Genomic DNA, 22,802 nt, shown 5'->3' with positions numbered 1-22,802 from the left:
TTATTATGGCCTATATTATTAAATCTACATAGTATTAGTTATTAGAATATTGTGCATATTGTTTTTTACTTGCAGAATGGTTTAGTGTTCTATTCAATATATTTCAGTATTGTTCTGGCTGTTCTTGCTGTGCAGTAAAAGTGTATCTTAGCAATCTTCTCCCCAACGATCCCTGACATGAGATCTATGACCTTCTATTGCTGATCTACTGCATATGTCAGCAGATGTCCACTGATGCAGTGCCTGAGTCAGTGTACATTTTGGAGAATCTGGAGCAGTTCAGCAATAATGAGCAGATCTGAGTGGCAGCCTTAACAGGAACTGTAAGACACATTCAGAAGACTTTCATTACTATTTCTAATAAAACTGCAAATGCACAACCATGTCATCACATTAAGCAGCCTTTAAAACATAGATAGATGTAGAGTTGTGCCCAAAAGTTTGCATACCCCTTGCAGAATCTGATAAATCTTAGTATTTTGTTTAAAGTTTTTTTTTATTTGGTACTGCCCTTCAGATGCTAAATAAGGTAGTTACATGTCTCCCAGAAGACAAAATAGTAACAATTTACTATCAGTAACTGATCATCCTGTTCAAAGGTTTACATCCCCCTGGCTCTTAATGTATCATGTTACCTTCTTCAGCATCAGTGAATGCTTGCACCTTATGTAATAGTTCTGTACGAGTCCCTCAGTTGTCCTCAGTGTGAAAAGATGGACATCTCAACATCATATATCCACTGTTGGAAAGGGATCAAATATGCAGAATGTGCCTGAAAAGCAAAGAATGTGCAAGACCTGGAGGATTTTTCTGAAGAACAGTGGGCAGTTTAATTTCTCAGGACAAACAAGGGACTAATCAGTATTAAGAATCAGGGCTATGTAAACAATTGAACAGGGTAATTTTTATCAATTAAGCTATTATCTTGTCATGTGGACTATATGTGAACATCTGTTATGTGAAATAGCTTATTCAGGACAGTACTAAATAAAAAACAACATTTTTATTTTGCTAACAATATTAAGATTTTGCAGATTCTGCAAAGGGTATGCAAACTTTTGGGCACAACTGTATGAAAATTAAATTACAGTTATGTAATTTAACAAATTTAAAGACCTCCATCCGTCCATCTTCTATACCGCTTATCCTTCCTTCAGGGTCATGGGGAAACCTGGAGCCGATCCCAGGGAGCATGGGGCACAAGGCGGGGTACACCCTGGACAGGGTGCCAATCCATCGCAGGGCACAATCACATACACATTCACACACCCATTCATACACTACGGACACTGTAGACATGCCAATGAGCCTATAATGCATGTCTTTGGATTGGGGGAGGAAACCGGAGTACCCGGAGGAAACCTCTGCAACACGGGGAGAAAATTTAAAGACCTATAATCTAATAATCTTAAGGTTAATGACATATAATTCAATGTATGTTATTGAGGGTATAGAGAAAACAATATGATAGACATATAATTTGATATATGTAGATATATAGTAACTATTAATTATGACTTACATTAATTATTATTATAATTATGAATTATGACTCAGAAGATATCAGATCTCATTAGGATTTACAGAATGGTTCAGTCAGAAATTTAGAATAAGAATACCTGCCAGAAGACAAACAAATGACAAATTAAATCTAGGCATTTTGCTGGCATTGTTTGGGTTCACACTTAATAGTTCATACTGCATTGACACTTTGTTGACCAACAGCAACAATCACCAACTTTTAAAAGTTAGACGTTGGGTTTAGAATGATGGGAAACACAACTGTCATGTTCACACTGTCCCAGCAGATGTCAACAAACGTTTTTGCAGACAGTCAGACTGGGTTAAAAATGGATGATCCTTTTATGACAATCAAAATTTTACTATTGTCTTATATTGTTGTTCTTTTCCTGGAAAGACAAAGCGTGAAACAAAAGAGGTTGTGTGTGAAGCCTTGGTTGTTGTGACATGAGAGACAGGGTGCTTACTTACATTTATGCAGAGAACTGCAGACAGAGGATGTGTAAAGTTATCAAAAATTTTACTTATTTTGCCCAAAGCAGTTTCAACAACTCAGAGAAAGATATCTTTTATGGTAGGCTATGTGGTAAGCTAAGACCCTTAATAGTCCATACATTATGAACAATACTTTTATGCAAATGTAAGTTTGCATATCTGACAAAATGACGATGAGGCAAGCATCCCGGAAAACTCCATAGAAACGAAAGCTTGGGCGCTAGGTGCTAGATGCGCTAAATCATTGTTATGCGTAAAATGGCAGATTTGTGGACTAATAAGAAAGAAGAGTATAAGTTATGTATTGATGTGTTATTTAAATAAAATTGTTAATTTTGACCCCTGGTAAGGATCATCTTGTCACGTAATGGACGTAATGAAGGTTGAGGGCGGATGCAAGTACAGCAAAAGATATTTATTGAGAGAGAGGAGCAGACAAATCCAAAACAGTAATCCAAAGCATGGTCTAATAACAGGCAAAAAATTCAGCTGATATACAAACGGGCACAAACTGGGCGATGATGGAATCCAAAAATGAGAAAAGAGAAACAAGGTCATTAACATGACCATGACCTCAAAAAACGTTTAATATAGAGAGACAGGCAGACAAATTCAAATCATGATACAAGAGCGTGGTCAAAAAAAGGCAACGGGTCAAGCGATCTACAAACAGGCATAAACTGGGCAAGGCTAAAATCCAAAACGAGAAATGAGAAACAGCTGCTTGGTAAAGAGATAAACTCAATACTACGCAATGTGCACAGAGACACGAGGGGTTTGTATGACAAACATAATCATGGGTTAAACACGGACAGCTGAAAATGATGATGAAACACAATCGGAAAACAACCAATGACAAAACGGGGGCGGAGACGGAACATAACCATAACAAAAGCACGTGTCCAACGTAAACAAAGTCACTGTCATTGAAGACAGTGTCACTGTCATTAAATCAAATGGACAACTTTTAAAAGTTAGTGACTGTCAGCGTTTGTGTCTGTCAGTGCAGTGTGAACTAGGCTTTAGATAGCCAACTCTACACAATATCTTTTGGAAGAATGGTGCTCCATACTTTCATTACAGTTGCAGAGATATGTAGAATCTATGCCAAAATGCACTGAAGCTCTTCTAGATACTCGTGGTGGCCCAGTGGCATTTTTGTGTGTTTATCACCTGTTACATACAGGGACTTTTGATCAAATCTGCACAAAGACATGTGCAAAATATTACGTACTAAACATGGTCTCACAATTGAAAACAGTTTGTGCAATTCGATTCATAGGAAAATGCAAGAAGGTTAAACATAGGTTTAAGATTAGGGGTGGAGCTAGCATTAATATCTTTTTCAATTGCTTTTTTTTCTATGTGAAATTGAATGAAACCCAACCACATTGTGCTTATTTTTTAATTTTTTCATTTTTTTTTTTTTTTTTAGATTTGAAGTGAGTTTGCATGCGATTATACAAAAAAAAATACAGTAAACTAAAAGGGTGCAAAGGACAATTGTAAATCAGTAGTAAAAGTTAAGTAGAGTGAATTAGGTTTATTCCATAGTGTACTGTATGTAAAATAAGTACAAATGAAGTACTCTCATAATGTGTAATTTCATATTACATGTCCAGTCATAATAGAGAGGTAATAAGGTAATACAATGTTAAGTTTGTCATTTCAGTTAATGGGTGCTTGATGTCATTGTTCATATTACAATAGCTTGCAATGGCTTGCATCCTGGTCCAGCCAGTGTGTTTGTGCTTCCAATCAAATGTGTGCAAATTTACAGAGGTGTAAAATAGGGGGTTGGGGGAAGGTTGTGTACTCCACCCCCACTGAAAGGCCCTGAGACAATACACTGAGTCCCATAACAAATGAGAAACGTATTTTCATAGGTAGGCTTTTCTCAATTTGAGTTGTCCTGAAGCGAGAGAGAGAGAGAGAGGGAGGAGCTGATACTCTGAGATGAGAAGATGGATTGGTGCAGGGAGAGGAAAGAAGGAGGGATAACGCTTTAGAATATGATAAGCAGGGACAGAGAGAGGGAGAAAGCGTTGTCGTAAACGAGATACCTTAGCACGACAAGGCTGCATAACAACGCTCTGTCAGAAAATCCAGAGCCGAGCCATTACATAGGACAGATTATTTTATTATCGCAGGCCGGTAGATGTGCGCAGCGTCATTCTCCTGTTTGCGCAAATTACGCTGGACTGAGCGGAGTCACAACAGCATCACCGAACAAGGAGGAAAAACTGCACCCTCATCCCGATTCCGAGCTGTTGATTAAGGTAAGAGCACAGTCCTTGCAAGACATGGCCGTATGATATGGCAGTTACTTCTTTATCTGCTTATTTGCTGCTTGGTCTGCGGCGGATTTTTTCTTATGGACGTGGCGCGCTGATTTAATGGTTTGTTTTGTAGAATAGAGAAGGGTCCCACGTCCGTCTAAAGCATCTGATTGCGCAATAGGTTTGTGCATTTTAGGTGTTTAGTTCTTGTGCTATAATGCATAACCAAACTAACTTACTCAGATAATGTAGTTTTTCCTAGTTTATATAATACAGAAATGTCTGAGATGATATCTGGTGTATTTGGTGTACACGGGATGTTGGCGGCGGGTGAGGATCCTGTGGCGCTTTGCTTCAGGTGTTCAGAAGAGCTGACATAACATCTACGAACACAGGTGCACTGGCTGCTAACTTCTTTTTACATGTTAACAATCGCCTTGTCTGATCTAAACAGTAACGATATGTTTTGCCAGTCAGGCTCGAAAATTAATCCTATGGGACTTAACCTAAGTCCTAATTAAAATGCCTGCTTCATTACCTCCTGACTGTGAAGCCTGGAAGATGTTTAAAGAATCAATAACCGTTATCAAGGAATCATATTGCAAATGAACCCTCTATTGGTGGCTATATAACAACCTGGGACCAGTTTCCCTAAAGCATTTTAACTGGTAGATACAGTATTCAATGTTATGCTCACTCTATCATATTAGTGTTGGGATGCTTTAGGAAACCTCAGCCCTGACATGAGGAACTGGTACATTTCTGAACAAAGATGATGATGAGGTTGGATCAAGTTTGATTTAACATGAGTAAAATTGTTTAAAAAGGTACAGACACTGACCCTAATCCTAATCTTCCTATCACACACACACACACACACACACACACACACACACACACACATATATATATATATATATATATATATATATATATATATATATATATGCAACCCCAATTCCAAAAAAGTTGGGACGCTGTGTAACATGTAAATAAATGTAAATAAAAACAGGCCGCAATGATTTGCAAGTCTCATAAACCCATAAGTTATTCTTAATAGAACACAGAAAACATTTCAAATGTTTAAACTGAGGAAATTTACCATTTTAAGGAAAAATGTAATTTGATGGCCACAACACATCTCAAAAAATTTGGTACGGGGCAACAAAAGGCTGGAAAAGTAAGTGTTACTAAAAAGAAACAGCTGGAGGTTAATTGGCAACAAATCAGTAACATGATTGGGTATAAATGTACCATTTCCATAAAATCATACATTTCCTCGGTTTAAACATTTGATATGTTTTCTGTGTTCTATTGGGAATAACATTGGTTTATAAGACTTGCACATCATTGCATTCTGTTTTCCCAACTTTTTTGGAATTGGGGTTGTAACATACTGAATTGGGGTTAGACCATACTGCACACCATATGTGCAGGATGTTAAAGTCCAATGTATACACAGAAGTTCACTCATTTCTTCAGTTAAAGCCTATATGATCACATGAAACTGACACCTACAGGCCAGTCCATCTAAGATTTTGTGGTTTTGCAATCGCAGAAATTAATGTAAAATCAAGCACACTATGTTCAGAGGAGTTTGCAGTTTTTCAAAATGAATGCAGATTTGGGCGTCATCACAGCACACATTCATCCAGCACTCTCTTCAATTCACGTGCGTCGAACATGATCTCATTTACCAACAAACTTCACTGTGCAAGACCGTGCAAAACAATTTAGTGCAGTTGATGTTTTGCCAATTCAAGTAGTTTCCGCAAAAAAACACAAAAATCTCTCCAAGTTACATTGCAAATTTTGTAGGAAAAAAAGCAGCAGCAAAATCAAGTATTTTTGGCTGGAACAATCACAAAAAATAAATAAATAAAAACCAAAAAAATCCTGTACGGCCTGTACAAGCACCCACTTATATATATATATATATATATATATATATATATATATATATATATATATATATATATATATATATACATACAATTATTAAACTTTCCACATATGTTTAATGGGAAATTAGGTGATATCACAGAATCTTAATCATTAGTTAAGAATAAGATTCCATAAGACTGATAATGAGATTCATACAAAAATTTTATTCATCCAAGCCTTCAGTAAGACCTTTCTTTGCCCACATTCTGAAGTTGAGATAATGGCCCAAAGATTCAGTCTTGACTGCTTTGTTCAACTACCAGTGAATCAAAGATTGACTGCAGCTCTTCTGAGAGATTAGTATCTTCTGAGAGATACTGATAATAATCAGATGATGAGAATGCCTTTCTTAATCTATAATAGATAGTCACCAGCTATAGTAACAAAGACTTGTTCAAGATAAAATAATGACCCTTTTGTTCAGAATTTGGAATAGACATTGAACATTTAGTTTTAAGTTTATTGTCAATCTTAAGAAAGGTCATTATAAACAAGACATTTCAGTTTTAGTTTAATTCACGAATTATATAGTTTAACATTCATTAATTCACTCGCTGCTTTCAATTTCCATTCCAGTATGATTATGTAATATTCCTTATGTAATATAACCCCTGGAGTAAGTTGGAAAAATGACCTCTTGTGTATTGCAAATTCTTGTAAAGCTACCTCAAGCATCAAAACAAAGAGGACAATGAGGATAACTCTAATGAACATAGAGTTATCCTAATTAGACACAACATAGCTTAACACAAACATAGCTTCTCTGTTAATTAATGGTGTGATGGTGTATGGGGCGGCTGTGGCTCAGGTGGTAGGGCGGTTTAGCGGTTTGATTCCCTGCCACATGACTCCACATGCCGAAGTGTCCTTGGGAAAGACGCTGAACCCCAAATTGCTCCCGATGGCAAGTTAGCGCCTTGCATGGAAGCTCTGTTACCCTTTGTGTGTGAGTGTGTGTATGAATGGGTGAATGAGACACAGTGTAAAGCACTTTGGATAAAAGCGCTATACAGTGCATCCGGAAAGTATTCACAGCGCTTCACTTTTTCCACATTTTGTTATGTTACAGCCTTATTCCAAAATGGATTAAATTCATTACTTTCCTCAAAATTCTACAAACAATACCCCTTAATGACAACGGGAAAGAAGTTTGTTTGAAATCTTTGGAAATTTATTAAAAATAAAAAACAAAAAAAGCACATGTACATAAGTATTCAAAGCCTTTGCCATGGCACTCAAAATTGAGCTCAGGTGCATCCTGTTTCCACTGATCATCCTTGAGATGTTTCTACAACTTAATTGGAATCCACCTGTGGTAAATTCAGTTGATTGGACATGATTTGGAGAGGCACACACCTATCTATATAAGGTCCCACAGTTAACAATGCATGTCAGAGCACAAACCAAGCCATGAAGTCCAAGGAATTGTCTGTAGACCTCCGAGACAGGATTGTATCGAGGCACAGATCTGGGGAAGGGTACAGAAACATTTCTGCAGCATTGAAGGTCCCAATGAGCACAGTGGCCTCCACCATCCGTAGATGGAAGAAGTCTGGAACCACCAGGACTCTTCCTAGAGCTGGCTGCCCGGCCAAACTGAGCGATAGGGGGAGAAGGTCCTTAGTCAGGGAGGTGACCAAAAACCCGATGGCCACTCTGACAGAGCTCCAGCATGTCTCTGTGGAGAGAGGAGAACCTTCCAGAAGAACAACCATCTCTGCAGCACTCCACCAATCAGGCCAGTATGGTAGAGCGGCCAGATGGAAGCCACTCCTCAGTAAAAGGCACATGACAGCCCACCTGGAGGACTCTCAGACCATGAGAAACAAAATTCCCTGGTCTGATGAAACAAAGATTGAACTCTTTGGCCTGAATGGCAAGGGTCATGTCTGGAGGAAACCAGGCACCATTCATCACCTGGCCAATACCATCCCTACAGTGAAGCATGGTGGTGGCAGCATCGTGCTGTGGGGATGTTTTTCAGTGGCAGGAACTGGGAGACTAGTCAGGATTGAGGGAAAGATGAATGCAGCAATGTACAGAGAAATCCTTGATGAAAACCTGCTCCAGAGCACTCTGGACCTCAGACTGGGGTGAAGGCTCATCTTCCAACAGGACAATGACCCTAAGCACACAGCCATAATAACAAAGGAGTGGCTACAGGACAACTCTGAGAATGTCCTTGAGTGGCCCAGCCAGAGCCCAGACTTGAACCCGATTGAACATCTCTGGAGAGATCTGAAAATGGCTGTGCACCGACACTCCCCATCCAACCTGATGGAGCTTGAGAGGTCCTGCAAAGAAGAATGGGAGAAACTGCTGAAAAATAGATGTGCCAAGCTTGTAGCATCATACTCAAAAAGACTTGAGGCTGTAATTGGTGCCAAAGGTGCTTCAACAAAGTATTGAGCAACGGCTGTGAATACTTATGTACATGTGCTTTTTTGTTTTTTATTTTTAATAAATTTGCAAAGATTTCAAACAAACTTCTTTCACATTGTAATTAAGGGGTATTGTTTGTAGAATTTTGAGGAAAATAATTAATTCATCCATTTTGGTATAAGGCTGGAACATAACAAAATGTGGGAAAAGTGAAGTGCTGGGAATACTTTCCGGATGCACTGTATAAGTGCGCCATTTACCATTTACTATAGTGGTAAAACTTGACAATGAAATTTGAAATAGTGTCATTATTGTTATATGATGACTAAAAAATGTAGACCTACATAATTTAAAATGACTTTATTGAAGCTTTGCTAGATTATACTATAATATGTCCTAATTTACCTTATAGTTTTGAGCAACTTATGAATTTTTACATCATTCCACCTCAATTCTCAGAATCTATTAAAGAGAATGTTGTCTGAGTTAGACAGCATGTTAAAAACTAGAAGCCACATTTCTCAAGAGAGTATATGTCCTGGGGCTGTTTGGGGAGTCAGAGGACACTGAGGGCATTGAGCAAGAGCCTGGTAGTGGTGGCAAAAAGAAGTCACAGCAGCAGCAATGGCAACTGTCAAGTAAATTAAAGTTCAGTGAAGCAGCATTGGAAAGCACACAGCAGAATGCTAATGCTGTGCCGCCTCTGGCCAGCCGTCATGACCAGCAGCAGGCCATGTGCTTAGGTGTTCAAATAGAACTGAAAATGAAGGGGGGGGAGGAGAATTGTGAGAGAAAGAGACAGAAATACCAGGAAACATTGTGTCCCTCTAAAATAGATTAACAAGCTAGTCAAGTATCAAGTGTGCCAGTTAGGGCCGCAACTACGATTATTTTCATAAACGAGTCGTCTTTTCGATTAATCCACAAATTGAGTGTTACAAATATACACTTCAGTCTAAAACTTTACATTAAAAATAATGCATAAATACTTATATGTAATATAAGCTAATACACACACACACACACACACACACACGTGTGTGTGTATTAGTTTATATTATATACAGTATAAGTATTTATTCATAATTTTTTCTGGATGCACAAAAAAGCACTGATAATTAAATTAGAATCTTAAATTAATAATTAAAAATTGTACCGTTTTAATTTGACATTACAGATCTTAACTAAACCGTTTAAACAGCTTGCACCAATTTCCCTAGACCGAGGAGCATTTTGGATATCAACATAAGTTTGTGCTCGTGTATCACTGTCGTGCTTCTGTATTATTAAACCTCTGATTTGCAAAGTTTCCAGGTTACAGTCTTCTTCACTGCATTTAATATAAAATGCTCCCATGCCTTAGAGGACTTGGTTCACACACTTTTTTCTACCGTCACTTGACGATTACGCTTCTGTCTGATGGTGACTGAGGTCATGTTGGGCAGAAAAGGTAATGCTGACATAAACAGTAAGCTGAAGAATTTCATTTTCATTGACGCTGGGTATTCTGCTAAAGCTAGTGGCATCGCATTACATGCGTTTGACGTCATGTGCCATCGACTGGGAAGTGGCTTATATTTCCGTTTAGTAAAAAACCTCTAGTGTTCCACTGAGACGATAATACCCTTCTAAAATTCATACACCAGATGGTAGAGTACATACTGCATAGTGTAAGTCTCCTCATTTGGGACACAACTTTGGGCTGTACTCTCTGATCCATGTTTTCGGACCAGAAGTAACGAAATGAGTAAATGTACCCCGTGCCATGCACAGACTACCTAAGCGATAATGAAATTCGTTGACATCAACTTTCCTAATCAATTTTATATATTAATTGTTGCAGCTCTAGTGCCAGGATTTATAATCTGAATGTTTGGGAAGATTCTGTGTTGATGATAATTCAGTCACAATTTCACCCTGGATTTCTCAGGTTTCACCCTGAGAATTGCCAATGACCTAGAAATGTTTATAAAATTTTCTATGTAAATATAACCTCATAGTATGAGAATGAGGGGCTGTATCTTCCTTGGCTCATGAAACATTCAGTAAATTCACTTGTTTTCTGGCCTGACTGAGTATTTTTTTTTTTTTTTAGATTGTAATGGCGAAGATTGAGGATATTCTAAGTAAATATGTACACACTTCTCTGTCTTAATGTGACTACTTGCCATATGGTGAATATGCATTGCATATATCTTAATTATATGCCATGATTCTCCTGTCACTATAAGGTCAAGCTGAATACTTGAAGGATAGTTGGGTCAGTGCATATAGGTCTGTAACAGAAAGGAAAATTGGCTTGCGGGTCATTTTTTATGTTAATGACCCAGTTAATGACAAGTTTCTCACTAATACACCTGTCTATTAGCATCCAAAATGATGTTATCTATACTTATGTTGAACACTGTTTATATGCTTCAGATGAATAATCATTAAAATCCGTTTTGTTATGACTTCTCAGCAGCTGGTCAGGCTCACATCTTTCTTGTCGGCTTTATTGATTTCTCCTTTCTGTCCAACTCTGATTCTCTCATGACTATGCTTGGCCAAAATCTAGCCAAAACCTATAACAGACGCTATTAGAGAGAGAGAGAGAGAGTGAGAGAGCACACACCAATATTATGACTAAATGCTAAATGTGTCCACATTGTAAGCACATTTTGGAGCTTGGTTTCATTTCCTGAGAGACCAAAAATGTGGTACACCAACTGCAAATTTAAATTTCTTCAACTCTGCCACTTAATTGAGAGCCTTTTTACAGTTCATTCCTTACTTCTACATTTGTATATGGAGGATACAAGGGAGGATGTAGGAGGATGTGTCTTTAAGGTAAAATGTGGACATCATTCAATCTGTTTCTTCAAGTAGGAAGAAAAAAGCATATAATGAGCTTGCTTTTTCTTTTTTTTTCTTTCAGTTGTATTCAGTTCAAACTTGAAGCATAGTTGGATCAATAAACTAAGATCTGTAACAGAAAGGAAAATGGTTTTGTCCGTCATCTCTCATTAATGATTAATTTGTTAATTTATGGTCAAACTTTGTCAAAACTGGCTGTGCTCTCAAAGTAAACAAATTGGGGAGAAAATGGGCGAAAAAAGTTTTTTTATTATAATTTTTTAGCCAGTTAACTAACATGAGCTAAGCTGACAAGATTTCCAAGTGGTTCCAAGAGATTTTAGAAGAAAAAGAAGAAGAAGATAAAGAAGAAGAAGAAACCTTTAGTTAGCATACTGTTTGGAAACTGGAGTGAGAGCGCAGCTTCAGCCATGCTGTGGCACCCCTGGAGGAGAGGATTAAGGGCCTTGCTCAAGGGCCCAATAGTGGTAGCTTGGCAGTGTTGGGGCTAGATAAGGGCATGTGCTTGATAAGGCATGGTACATGTTACATGAGTCCACTTTGCACTGCCTTAATCAAACAGAAAGTCAACAAAGTAACAGTTATATTAATAAATATTTGTAGGATATTTTATGATATATAATATTTTTTCTGCAACGGTTAGGCAGCTAACCTGACAAGATTTTTAAGTAATATTTATTAATGTTAATAAATGTCACTGCTAGCACTAACAAGCTAGCTATCATGAGCTAATTGACAGGATTTATGAGATTTCTAGACATCTATGAATATTGTGAATTAATTTGCAAATGTTATCATCTTTACTGTTAATATTAACATAACCTAACTTGACATGATATGTTAGAAAAACCATGCAATCATGTTTATTCAGAAATGTTTGAAGGGTGCGTTTTGATTCTAAGCTCAAAGACGCTCAAAGACACGCCCACTCATATGTGGTCTGCATACAGACTCTTTTTACTCAAGGGCATAACCTTATTATCTTCTTAGTTTATTTAATGGTTGGAGTGAGAATAAGCTACAGCTTAAAAAAACATAAATGATGTGGAATTAGATTAGGGTTGCTGGGAGCACATTCTATATAGCTACTGAGAATTGACCCTGTCTTGAGCCCCTAAACCTATAACCCAAGAACGTACTGCTGAGTCATTTACAACACTAAATTATTCAGCCACAGATGTTAATATAATATAATGTTCAGCCTAAGAGTGTGGAGCATTTAACCCTGACTGAAATCCATCCGATTCGCCAGAGTGGCTGGTTTCACCATTCACACAGTGTCTAAATGTGAAAGATCAGATATGTTTGAACATATTTATTAGCAGGTCACCTCAAGCGGGGCTTCCAGAGGTCACAAGGCCAAATATGTCTGTAGGGAAAAGAGGCAAGAATGTGTACATCAGCTATGTGATGTAGCTCCAGCTGAGATCTGTGTCCAGAGGTAAATGATGAGGAGAGGGAGAGTTGGAAGTGCTTGGAGGTTCCTTTATCTTTACTGTGAAGTACTTTGGGACAGATGAGGCTTTGTTTACATCTGCGGGAAGAATCAAGCTTCTACAGAAGGTCACTGAAAAGCAAATCTATTCTTGCTATGACAGACCAACAACATTTGCAGACTGTAATATAATTCAGTTACAGGTTGGCAAACTCCTGCAAGTCTTACATCTTCTGCACTTAAGAATTTTCTTGCCTAAGTTTCAAAACATGATGGTTGGTTCCAGAGGCCAGACACAAACCATATTGAGCACCATATGCATGACAAGTAGGAGAAACCAATTATGTGCATAAATCAAGTCAGGACAATCAGAGCAAGTGGGACACAGCTGGTGAGAAGACAAACACTGTGTCCTCTCTGACTTAATAAAATCCATGCATATAGAATATTTAATGGCAATTGTACAAAATTTTTAGAACCCCAAATCTTTGCTAGAAATGTTGTCTTAGATGTTTCTTTTACACTGATCAGCCATAACATAAATCCGCTGACAGGTGAAGTGAATAACATTGATCTTCTAGTTACAATGGCACCTGTCAAGGGGTGGAATATATTAGGCAGCAAGTGAAGAGTCAGTTCTCAAAGTTGATGTATTGGAAGCAGGAAAAATGAGCTGGGTGACTTTGGCAAGGGCTAAATTGTGATGTATAGATGACTGGGTCAGAGAATCTCCAAAATGGCAGGTCTTGTGGAGTGTTCCCAGCATGTAGTGCTACCAAAAGTGGTTCAAGGAAGGACAACTGGTGAAACGGTGACAGGGTCATGGGCGCCCAAGGCTCATTGATGCATGTGGTGGGCAAAGGCTAGCTCGTCTGGTCCAATCCCACAAAAGAGCTTCTGAAAAAGTTAATGCTAGCTATGATAGAAAGGTGTCAGAACACACAGCGCATCACAGTTTGCTGCATATGGGGTTGTGTAGCCACAGACCGGCCAGCTTTCCCATACTGACCTCTGTCCACCACCGAAAGCACCTACAGTGCTGTGAAAAAGTATTTTCCCCATCCTGATTTATTCTGTTTTTGGGTATGTCATACTAAATTGCTTCAGAAATTAAAACAAAATCTAAGATTAAACAAAGTAACCTGAGTAAACACAGAATACAGGTTTTTAAATGATAATGTTATTTATTGAAGCAAAAAAAGTTATCCAATACCAACTGGGCCTGTGTGAAAATGTATTTGCCCCCGTAGTTGCTAATTCCTTAAATCTATGAAACTGCATTCATAATAGGGTTCAGCTGGACTAGATGCAACCAGGCCTGTTTACTGCAAACCCTGGTCAATAAAATCAACATTTAAACAGAACTTTTTCAATAGCATGAAGATGGTTAAAAGGTCTTACCCAGTAACACACTATGCCAAAGGTGAGGTAAAAGGTGATTGAAATGCATCAGTCTGGGAAGGGTTACAAAGTTATTTCAAAGTCTATGGGACTCCAAAGAACCACAGACATTATCTCCAAATTGAAAAACTAGGCACAGTAGTGAAGCTTCCCAGAAGTGGCCAACCTTCCAAAATTCCTCCAAGCAACAAATCATCCAGGAAGTCACAAAAAAGCCAAGGACAACATCAGAGGAACTACAGGCCTCTCTTGCATCAATAAAGGTCACTATTCATGACTCCACTATCAGAAAAACACTGGGCAAAAATGGCATCCATGGAAGAGTGGCAAGGTGAAAACCACTGTTAACCCAGAAGCACATTAAGGCTCATCTGAATTTTTGCCAAAAACACACCTTGGTGATCCTCAAACCTTTTGGGAGAATGTTCTGTGGACTGATGAGTCAAAAGTGGAACTGTTTGGAAAACAGGGGTGCCGTTGCATCTGATATAAACCAAACACAGAATTCCACAAAAAGAATATCATACCTATGATCAAGCATGGTGGTGGAAGTGTGATGGTGTGGGGATGCTTTGCTGCTTCAGGGCCTGGGCAACTTGCAATAATTGAGGGAAACATTAATTCTGCTCTAAAGGAGAATGTCTGGTCTTCACTCGGTAAGTTGAATCTCAAGTGCAACTGGATTATGTAGCAAGACAATGATCCAAAGCATAGGAGTAAATCCACCTCTGAATGGTTAAAAAATAATCTAAATTAAAGCTTTGGAGTGGCCTAGTCAAAGTCCTGACTTGAACCAATTGAGATGCTGTGGCAGGTCCTTAAATAGGCAGTTCATGCTCAAAAAAACTCCAATGTAGCTGAACTAAAGCAGTTCTGCAAAGAAGAGTGGGCCAAAATTTCACCACAGTGCTGTGAAAGACTGATCTCCAATTATTGAAAGCGTTTGGTTGCAGTTATTGCTGCTAAAGGTGGCATGACCAGATTTTAAGTTTAAGGGGGCAGTTAGTTTTTCCTATGGGTGATATGTGTTGGACCTTTCTTTTTTTTGCTTCAATAAAAAGCTAAATAAATAAAAACTGTATTGTGTGTTAACTCAGGTTGCCTTTGTTTTATGTTATATTTCTTTGAAGATGTAAATCTATTTATTATGAGATATACACAAAGACAAAAGAAATCAGGATGGGAATACTTTTTCACAGCACTGTACAGTGGGCATGTGAGCATCAGAACTGGACCATGGAGCAATGGAAGAAGGTGGCCTGGTCTGATGAATCACGTTTTCTTTCACACAGCCGGGTGCATGTGCGTCACTTACCTGGGGAAGAGATGGCAAGATGGCACCAGGATGCACTTTGAGAAGAAGGCAAGCTGGAGGAGACATTGTGTGTCATGGTCTGGGCCAAGACTCCTGTGTGTTTCAGTGTTTTCCTCCTTCCCCATGTTTCCAGTGTTTTCTCTCCCTCTCATTTCTCTCCCTGTCTGTGTGTGTGTGTGTGTGTGTGTGTGTTTGTGTGTGTGTGTGTGTGTGTGTCTGGGCATAGCGCTCCACTCTCCCTGATGTAATTATTGAGCGCCCCTGTCCCTCATCAGGTCACCAATCAGTGGAGTATATAACCCCGGTTCTCCAGCCATTTGCTGTCAGATGGTTCTGGCTTCCAGTGCAGTAACACGTCAGGCCTACTTGTGTTTATTTTCCAAGTTTTTATGTCCAGTGTTTTGTTGTTCGCTTACTCTTTTGTTGCTTTCCCGTGTATTCCAGGATCACATCTTCAGCAGTCTGTTTGCCTGCTCATTTCCTAGCCCCACCTCGCCTTCCCCTGTGGCTATCTGATTCAGCACTCAAGTCTCATGGTGCCAACCTGAGTTCAAATCCCAGCCTTGAGCACACTTCTCTCCCCACTACTACCTATCCTAACTTTCAATAAAACCCATTTACCCCTCAACCCTAGTGTCTGTGATCTGCTTTTGGGTCCTTTCGTTCCTGTGATCTTAATATATTGATGCTCTGGGCAATGTTCTGCTGAGAAACCTTGGGTCCTGGGTCCATGTTGATGTTATTTTGACACGTCCCCACCTACCTAACTATTTCTGCAGACCAAGTACACCCCTTCATGGCAATGATATTCCCTAATGGCTGTGGCCTCTTTCAGCAGGATAATGTGTCCTGCCACAATGCAAAAATTGTTCAGAATTTGAATGAATAACCAAATTATCATTAAAAAAGACATTTTACAGAAATGGTCATGGGCACCATTTGATGTTTTACCTGCAGAGTCAGAAACAGTGAGAGCCAAAGTGTGCAGGAGAACAGTAACAGGTTCTCCAAGCTTGAAATAACCATTTAATTTTCTTGTAAAACAGTCCGGTGCAGTTTTAAAGGCAAAAACTCCTGCAAAATGTTTACTGCTCTTTATATGTTTAGTATTTCAATTTTATCATTTTTTTCAAAGAATCTTAATTTTATAGCATGTCTTCATATGTCCCAAGACTATTGCACAGCACTTTAAATAAAAGCTGAAAAATAGACAAATATATAAAACACTATTTCACCGCTGATTATACTCAAATTTATCTTTCATGCCACCCCAATTACTTTATTACAGAATAACAGCCTGGAGTGCTACCACTGTTCTACTGCAATGTAAATTTCTAATTACTTTTGCTTGATTACAAGAAGCAAGTAAGTTTGGTAAGATTTGGATTTTATAATCTCAGCTCCATTTGGTGAACCACTGGAAACCTAGGAAAAGCAATACTGAAAGAAAAGTCTCTGCAGTTATTGTGAAATCCAATACATTTGAACTTCATTAGTTGACTAGTTTCTGTTTTCCAAGAAGTCAGCTAAAAATGTTTGCACTGTCATCTGAATTATGTTTAGTCTGCTGCTTCACGTCTTACTAAGTGGTGATTTAGGCTTCTTTATAGCTTAATAACAGCTCCATAACAACTCATTCTTCCTAGATACTCCTTGTTGTTTTATATAAAAGGTAATATAATTTAGTTGTATGTAGAGCTACAACTACTAATTGATAAAATTGATAGTAATCTATTAGGAAAATTGTTGTCAACGAATCTCATCAATTAGTTGGTCTGTGCTTGGCACATTTACTCATTACGCTACTTCTCTTCTTCGGGGGTGGGGGGGAGAGACTTGGGAGTGAGGGGGGTCCGCGGAACCCTAGTGGTCAGTGGTGTAATTGAAGGGGGTAAGTGGGAAGGATTGAATGTTTAAATAATGTATCAAAACGTACTCAAATGAGATGTTTTAAAATTAATCAATTTGGTTATTCGTGTGCATTCACAAATATCACGCTAGTTGAGCTGACGATTGTTCATTGATGGAGTTATTTTAAATTTATTTACAAAGGAAATGATAATTTGCAATAAACCTGTGAGTAGTAGACAAGTTCAAGTGTCGCATTGATGGATAAAATAAACAAAAGATAATTCAAATTAAATGTCACACCAACAATAAAATTAAAAAAATTAAATCTTGAAATGTTTTGATTAAATGTTGAATGTCCAATCTTATGTTAATGCCCTGCGATGGATTGGCACCATGTCCAGGGTGTACCCCGCCTTGTGCCTGATGCTCCCTGGGATAGGCTCCAGGTTCCCCGTGACCCTGAAAAAGATAAGCAGTATAGAAGATGGATGGACGGAAGATGGATGGATGGAGGTCCAATGTTAATATTATTAATATTAAATATTAATAAAATAAAGCAACATATATAGAAATAACTGTTAAATATATAGCCTATAATTGTTGTGGAGTGAGGGGGTCCTTGTGGATTGTTCGAAATATGCTAGGGGTCCAGAGCTCACAAAAGGTTGAGAACCACTGGTCTAGTGTATGAATTTTATAAAGGTAATATCGTCTCAAAGAAGATCAAACTTTATAAAGCGGAGTTTGTGTAGCACTGAAGCACGACAGTGATGCACGAGCACAAACTTATGTTTATATCCAAAATGCTCCACTGTGTGCAAGGGGTTGGGGAAACTGGTGCAAGTTGCTTAAGAGGTTTAGTTTAATTTAAGTTTATTGTCATTATATGGTGTATTTGCTCGCTTGCCGTGTAACTTCTGTCGTGTTTATATATATATATATAATAGTTTATATTATATATAAGTATTTATGTATTACTTTTTATGGATGCAAAAAAGCACTGAATGAAACTACAGTCCTAAATGAATAATATATTCTGGTGTGTTTACTGGGTTCTTTTCAGTCTTATATAATTGGACAAACAGTTGTGTAAAGTTTTAGTCTGAAGTTTATATTTGTAACACTTTTGTTTGTGGATTTTATTTTAAATATACGGAAAAATGTTACTGAAAATTTGACACCCCCCCCCCCCCAATCTAATTAATCTGAAAAATAATTGGCCAACTAATCGATTATGAAAACAATCGGTAGTTACAGCCCTAGTTGTATTAAATGTTGTCTATTAATTTGTCTGTGTATCAAGTTAGTCTGTCTTCATGTCCTGGCCTAGTAGATCCCCTTTTGCCTATGGAGACATTGAAAAAATAATCTGCTGGGGTGAATGAATGCAAATATGTTACATTACCCATGACCTCCTGAGCAATGGTCACAATCTTTAACAGGTCAAACAGTCCATTAGGATGAGACATGGCTTGCTGCAGGAATATGGAGCAAAATGGTGGTTATCTGAGTCCTCCTTTGGGGTTAAGTCTGGTACAGAGATTAGTGGACAAGCTCTTCTGAAAGTGTCAGTAAGAGTCATTGTGTACATATATGTTTGTTTACTAGACAGTATTAGTTATATTCAGGTTACACAGGAATATCAGAATAATTATAATCTGGATCTACAATATTCATCACAGTCAAGTCTTTAAATGCCAGGGATGCGTTGTGCTAATAAAGATATAATGCCAAATTTAGCCTAACAAATTAAGCTGTAATGAAAACAGAAGTCTGTAGATGTGATTTATGGTATAATTGTTTAATGCATGAAAATGGCAAATGGAAAATTTCAAACCTTTGTTTCAATAGCGAGCAGAGATAACTCATAGCTATGCACAAACACACAGAGCCCCTCCCATTACAGCACACAGTGGACCATTGTATGAATACTCATAAAGCAATATCTACATTGTCATAGCTTAACCAAAAACAGATGATTATGGGAGTTTATAAAACCTGGAGACATGAGTAGTTTTTTGTAAGGATGCCTCTTATTATAAGCAAAATCACATTGTGACTGAATAAATATACAAAGAATCTGCAGGCTACATGATGCAATATGTGATTAAATATCCTAATGTTTTGCAATTTTCATCTCAGATGTATTTTGCAAAAAGTCAAAATATTCTATATTAATCTTGTAAAAGAAAAAAAGTAGGGATGTCCTTTACCTGCCTAGATCATTATTATAATTCTGCTCACATCTGCTTCAGTAAGTCTCACTCATAGATTTCAGAGTTATCTGTAACAGGGGTTGCATATTTATACAGGGACTAGAGTATAGCAAATACTGTCAAATTATGTTGAGATTGTATTACCGAAAAGCTGTTTGGTGTTCACCAATCCTGCAAATAACCTTTTTCTTCCATGACAAATGCTCTTACTGGTTGTACACTCTACCTGATGCTTGGAGTTTTCTATGGCCTGCTTCATTTATTGATTAGTCTTATGGCACTCCTAATATCTTGAAGATTTTTGACAGAGATTGGGTGGAGGATCAGTCGCAAAGCTGAAACTGTAGCCTTGTTGCTTGATCTAAAATACCTTAGATGTATATGTTTTTTATATTTCCATGACTGGTCTTCTCTTGACAACAGTCGTCCCAAACATGAAACCTGCTAAACCTCATTTCGGATACTGCAAGCCATGAGCATATGTAGCACTAAAGCCTCATCTCCCCAGGCACTGTTTTAGTCAGTCGTGAAGCATGAATTTCTATAGAGACAGACAAGGACAGAGGGCTGGCTGTGGTGCAGAGAGTCATGAAAAAAAGTCAAATAGAAAGTTGGAAATAACTCCATACTATTACTATATAGTTTTAATTACAGCAATGAAAGTCTTGTGTTTCTTATTACAAACCTAAACCTCTACTACTGTCAGAAAAGGCTGTAACATAACCCAACATAGGCTAGTCCATGTAATCAAGACTAATCAACATCAGTCAATGCAAAACATCAGTCCATTCTTTTATTCAAATCTCTCGTGCTGCCAAGTAGAGGGTGGCAAAAACATTGCAGTGTCTTTGACTAGGCATTACTATAACAAGCTCTAGCTTGAGACTTGACACACTGAGGCAAACAGCCTTGTCTAGATGTAATTCAGTAATTCTGTGATTATATCCCTACCATTTTTCACATCAGCCTCAGTAAATGACTGCTAGGAGTATTTGTAGCACTATTTCTGTGACGAGCATAACTCAGAGAAATATGGAGTGATGTGATTACACCATCTTATCTGACCTCACAGGGTCCACAGCACAGCAGTCTGTGCTGAAAATAATGTTTTTTTTAGACCAGGTCAGACACAACAATGTTATGTCTTGGAGAAGGTTATGCAGGAGGGATAGCCATTATGACTTATTTTGGTGATTCTGTTCTTTCACATTTTTGAAAGTGATTTGAACTTTGATTTAATTTTGATTTGCCCAGAAACACTGAGCAGACTGCAGTGAAGATCACATATCCCTACAGTAACCAACATTCATGGTTTTATTATTATACTCTATCAATTACTTTGTTTCTATGACAATTTAATGGCTAAGAAAGAACTTTCAAGTCTCACAGACTACAACACAGAAGTAAAAACTTTTTAAAAAGTTTCAACTTAATTTTATGTTTTTGTTTCTAGTATTACTATGCTAAAGAAATGTTTGGGGTGAAATATGAAAGAAATAGCTGCTATCGTTATCCTTTACCCAGCCATCAAGTCTCTTGTGTGTATTGGTGCCCATTGCTGTCTTCAAATGCAGACTGAGAAGCAAAAAAACCTCCTTGTATATCAGTACCTATTGTATTTGGCAGTGCATTAGATCATTGGTATCTTTAGATTATTGCTTTTAGGATAGCTTTTCGAATTAGACAATCACACTTCTTTAAGTTGCTCTGGAGAGGATTGTGTGCTAAATACTGTAAATGTAAATACCAAATGTAAGTGCCCTTTCAGTTATGAGCTATTGTCATATAATAGTAACACAGCACATTAATGATTCACATTCACATTTACTTTGACAGCTGGGTATGTAAGAGAAAGATAACAAAATACGGAAATGCAAGCTTTACTGTTTCTGGTTTTGGCTTAAAATTCACAAAATAGTTTGTAAAAAACACCTTTGGGTTATTCATTTTCTTTTTCAATTCAGCTCAATCTCACAGTACTCACACTAGATTTACTGCTGTCAGTACATGAGAATTTCAAGTTACTCATATCAACAGTGACAGGGAATCAAAGAACTGCAATGCAAAAACAGTGAAAAAGACATTTTTATTAAAAAGAGGCAACTTGGCCTTGGTGGTTAATCTAAAAATGCTAAACATTATCTTGTTTTCAGCTAAAGATTGAAAAAAAAGCTTTTGGTTTTGAATTTGGTTCTGTGGCATCTTGCATCATTAACTTGTATTTTTATGTTTTGAGAATCTCCCATTACTATCAAGCTACTACCAGAGCTTCATTGACTCTGTATAGATATGAGATATCTATGAGCTCCTGCTGTCAGACACTAGGAGGCACCAGGTGTGGGAGAAAGAACAATGAACAATGAGTAGATTAGGTTACAAGTATGATATGGGAATACTATCTCAGAGCAACTTGGCCCATCTAGTGAACCAAGTACATCCATGTGATCCTCTCATGTTTTGTTCAATATTGAGCAGTGGACTCAGGACATCTCTTAAATTTGTAGCAATACCACTGGGAAAATATTTAGAAAATCAAAATGATCAATATGTAGAATATTTGTGGAAAAAGACATATAAGAGTCTTTCATATACTTAGAGAGTGTTGTGTGCATAGATGTACACATGACAGGTACTAAAATATTTTTGTTTTATTTGACTTGCATATTTCATAGCTACAAAGCTGAGACTATTTAACTCCTTTGTTTCACACCATTACTATAAAGCCATCCCCACCCCCACAAAAAAAATAAAAATTCTGGACCTGTTTGCTCACAAGGCATCACACACATGAGACTTTCACTATCTGTTTTCATCCAGACAGTTTGGCCTTTTTAACTAACCAAGGGCTCCCCTCAATAAATATGTATGTTCTATATAGCTTAATGATGTTATGCTAACACTGTATAGCTTAATTGTGTAATTAGTAGTCACTTTTTTAGCATCACTTTTATATGTCGATGTTATACAGGATCCATCTCTCACCTGGGTGTGGTCACATAGGAAGGATGAGGAGCCTATTGTTTCTGCTAGCACTCTGCTCACTGGCTTTGAGCTACACTGTGGGTAAGTACACCTCCCACTGTCCTCTTTGCCCCCTTCTCAACTCC

At 37.8% G+C, this 22,802-nt stretch overlaps 1 protein-coding gene across 1 annotated transcript in view; it reads left to right on the top strand.

The window, feature by feature from the left end:
• Positions 1-3,063: 3,063 nt before the first annotated feature.
• cntn2 (contactin 2) overlaps positions 3,064-22,802 on the top strand; it is a 38,768-nt gene continuing 19,029 nt past the window's right edge. The window contains exons 1-2 of the mRNA XM_053652996.1: positions 3,064-4,295; positions 22,664-22,758. Coding sequence (XP_053508971.1) covers positions 22,701-22,758 — 58 coding nt within the window. The 5' untranslated portion in view covers positions 3,064-4,295; positions 22,664-22,700. The remainder of the gene's footprint in view (positions 4,296-22,663; positions 22,759-22,802) is intronic.

Source organism: Ictalurus furcatus, chromosome 21 (assembly GCF_023375685.1).
Source record: "Ictalurus furcatus strain D&B chromosome 21, Billie_1.0, whole genome shotgun sequence".
Taxonomy (NCBI): Eukaryota; Metazoa; Chordata; class Actinopteri; order Siluriformes; family Ictaluridae; genus Ictalurus; species Ictalurus furcatus.
This window is presented reverse-complemented; position numbering and strand designations above follow the sequence as displayed.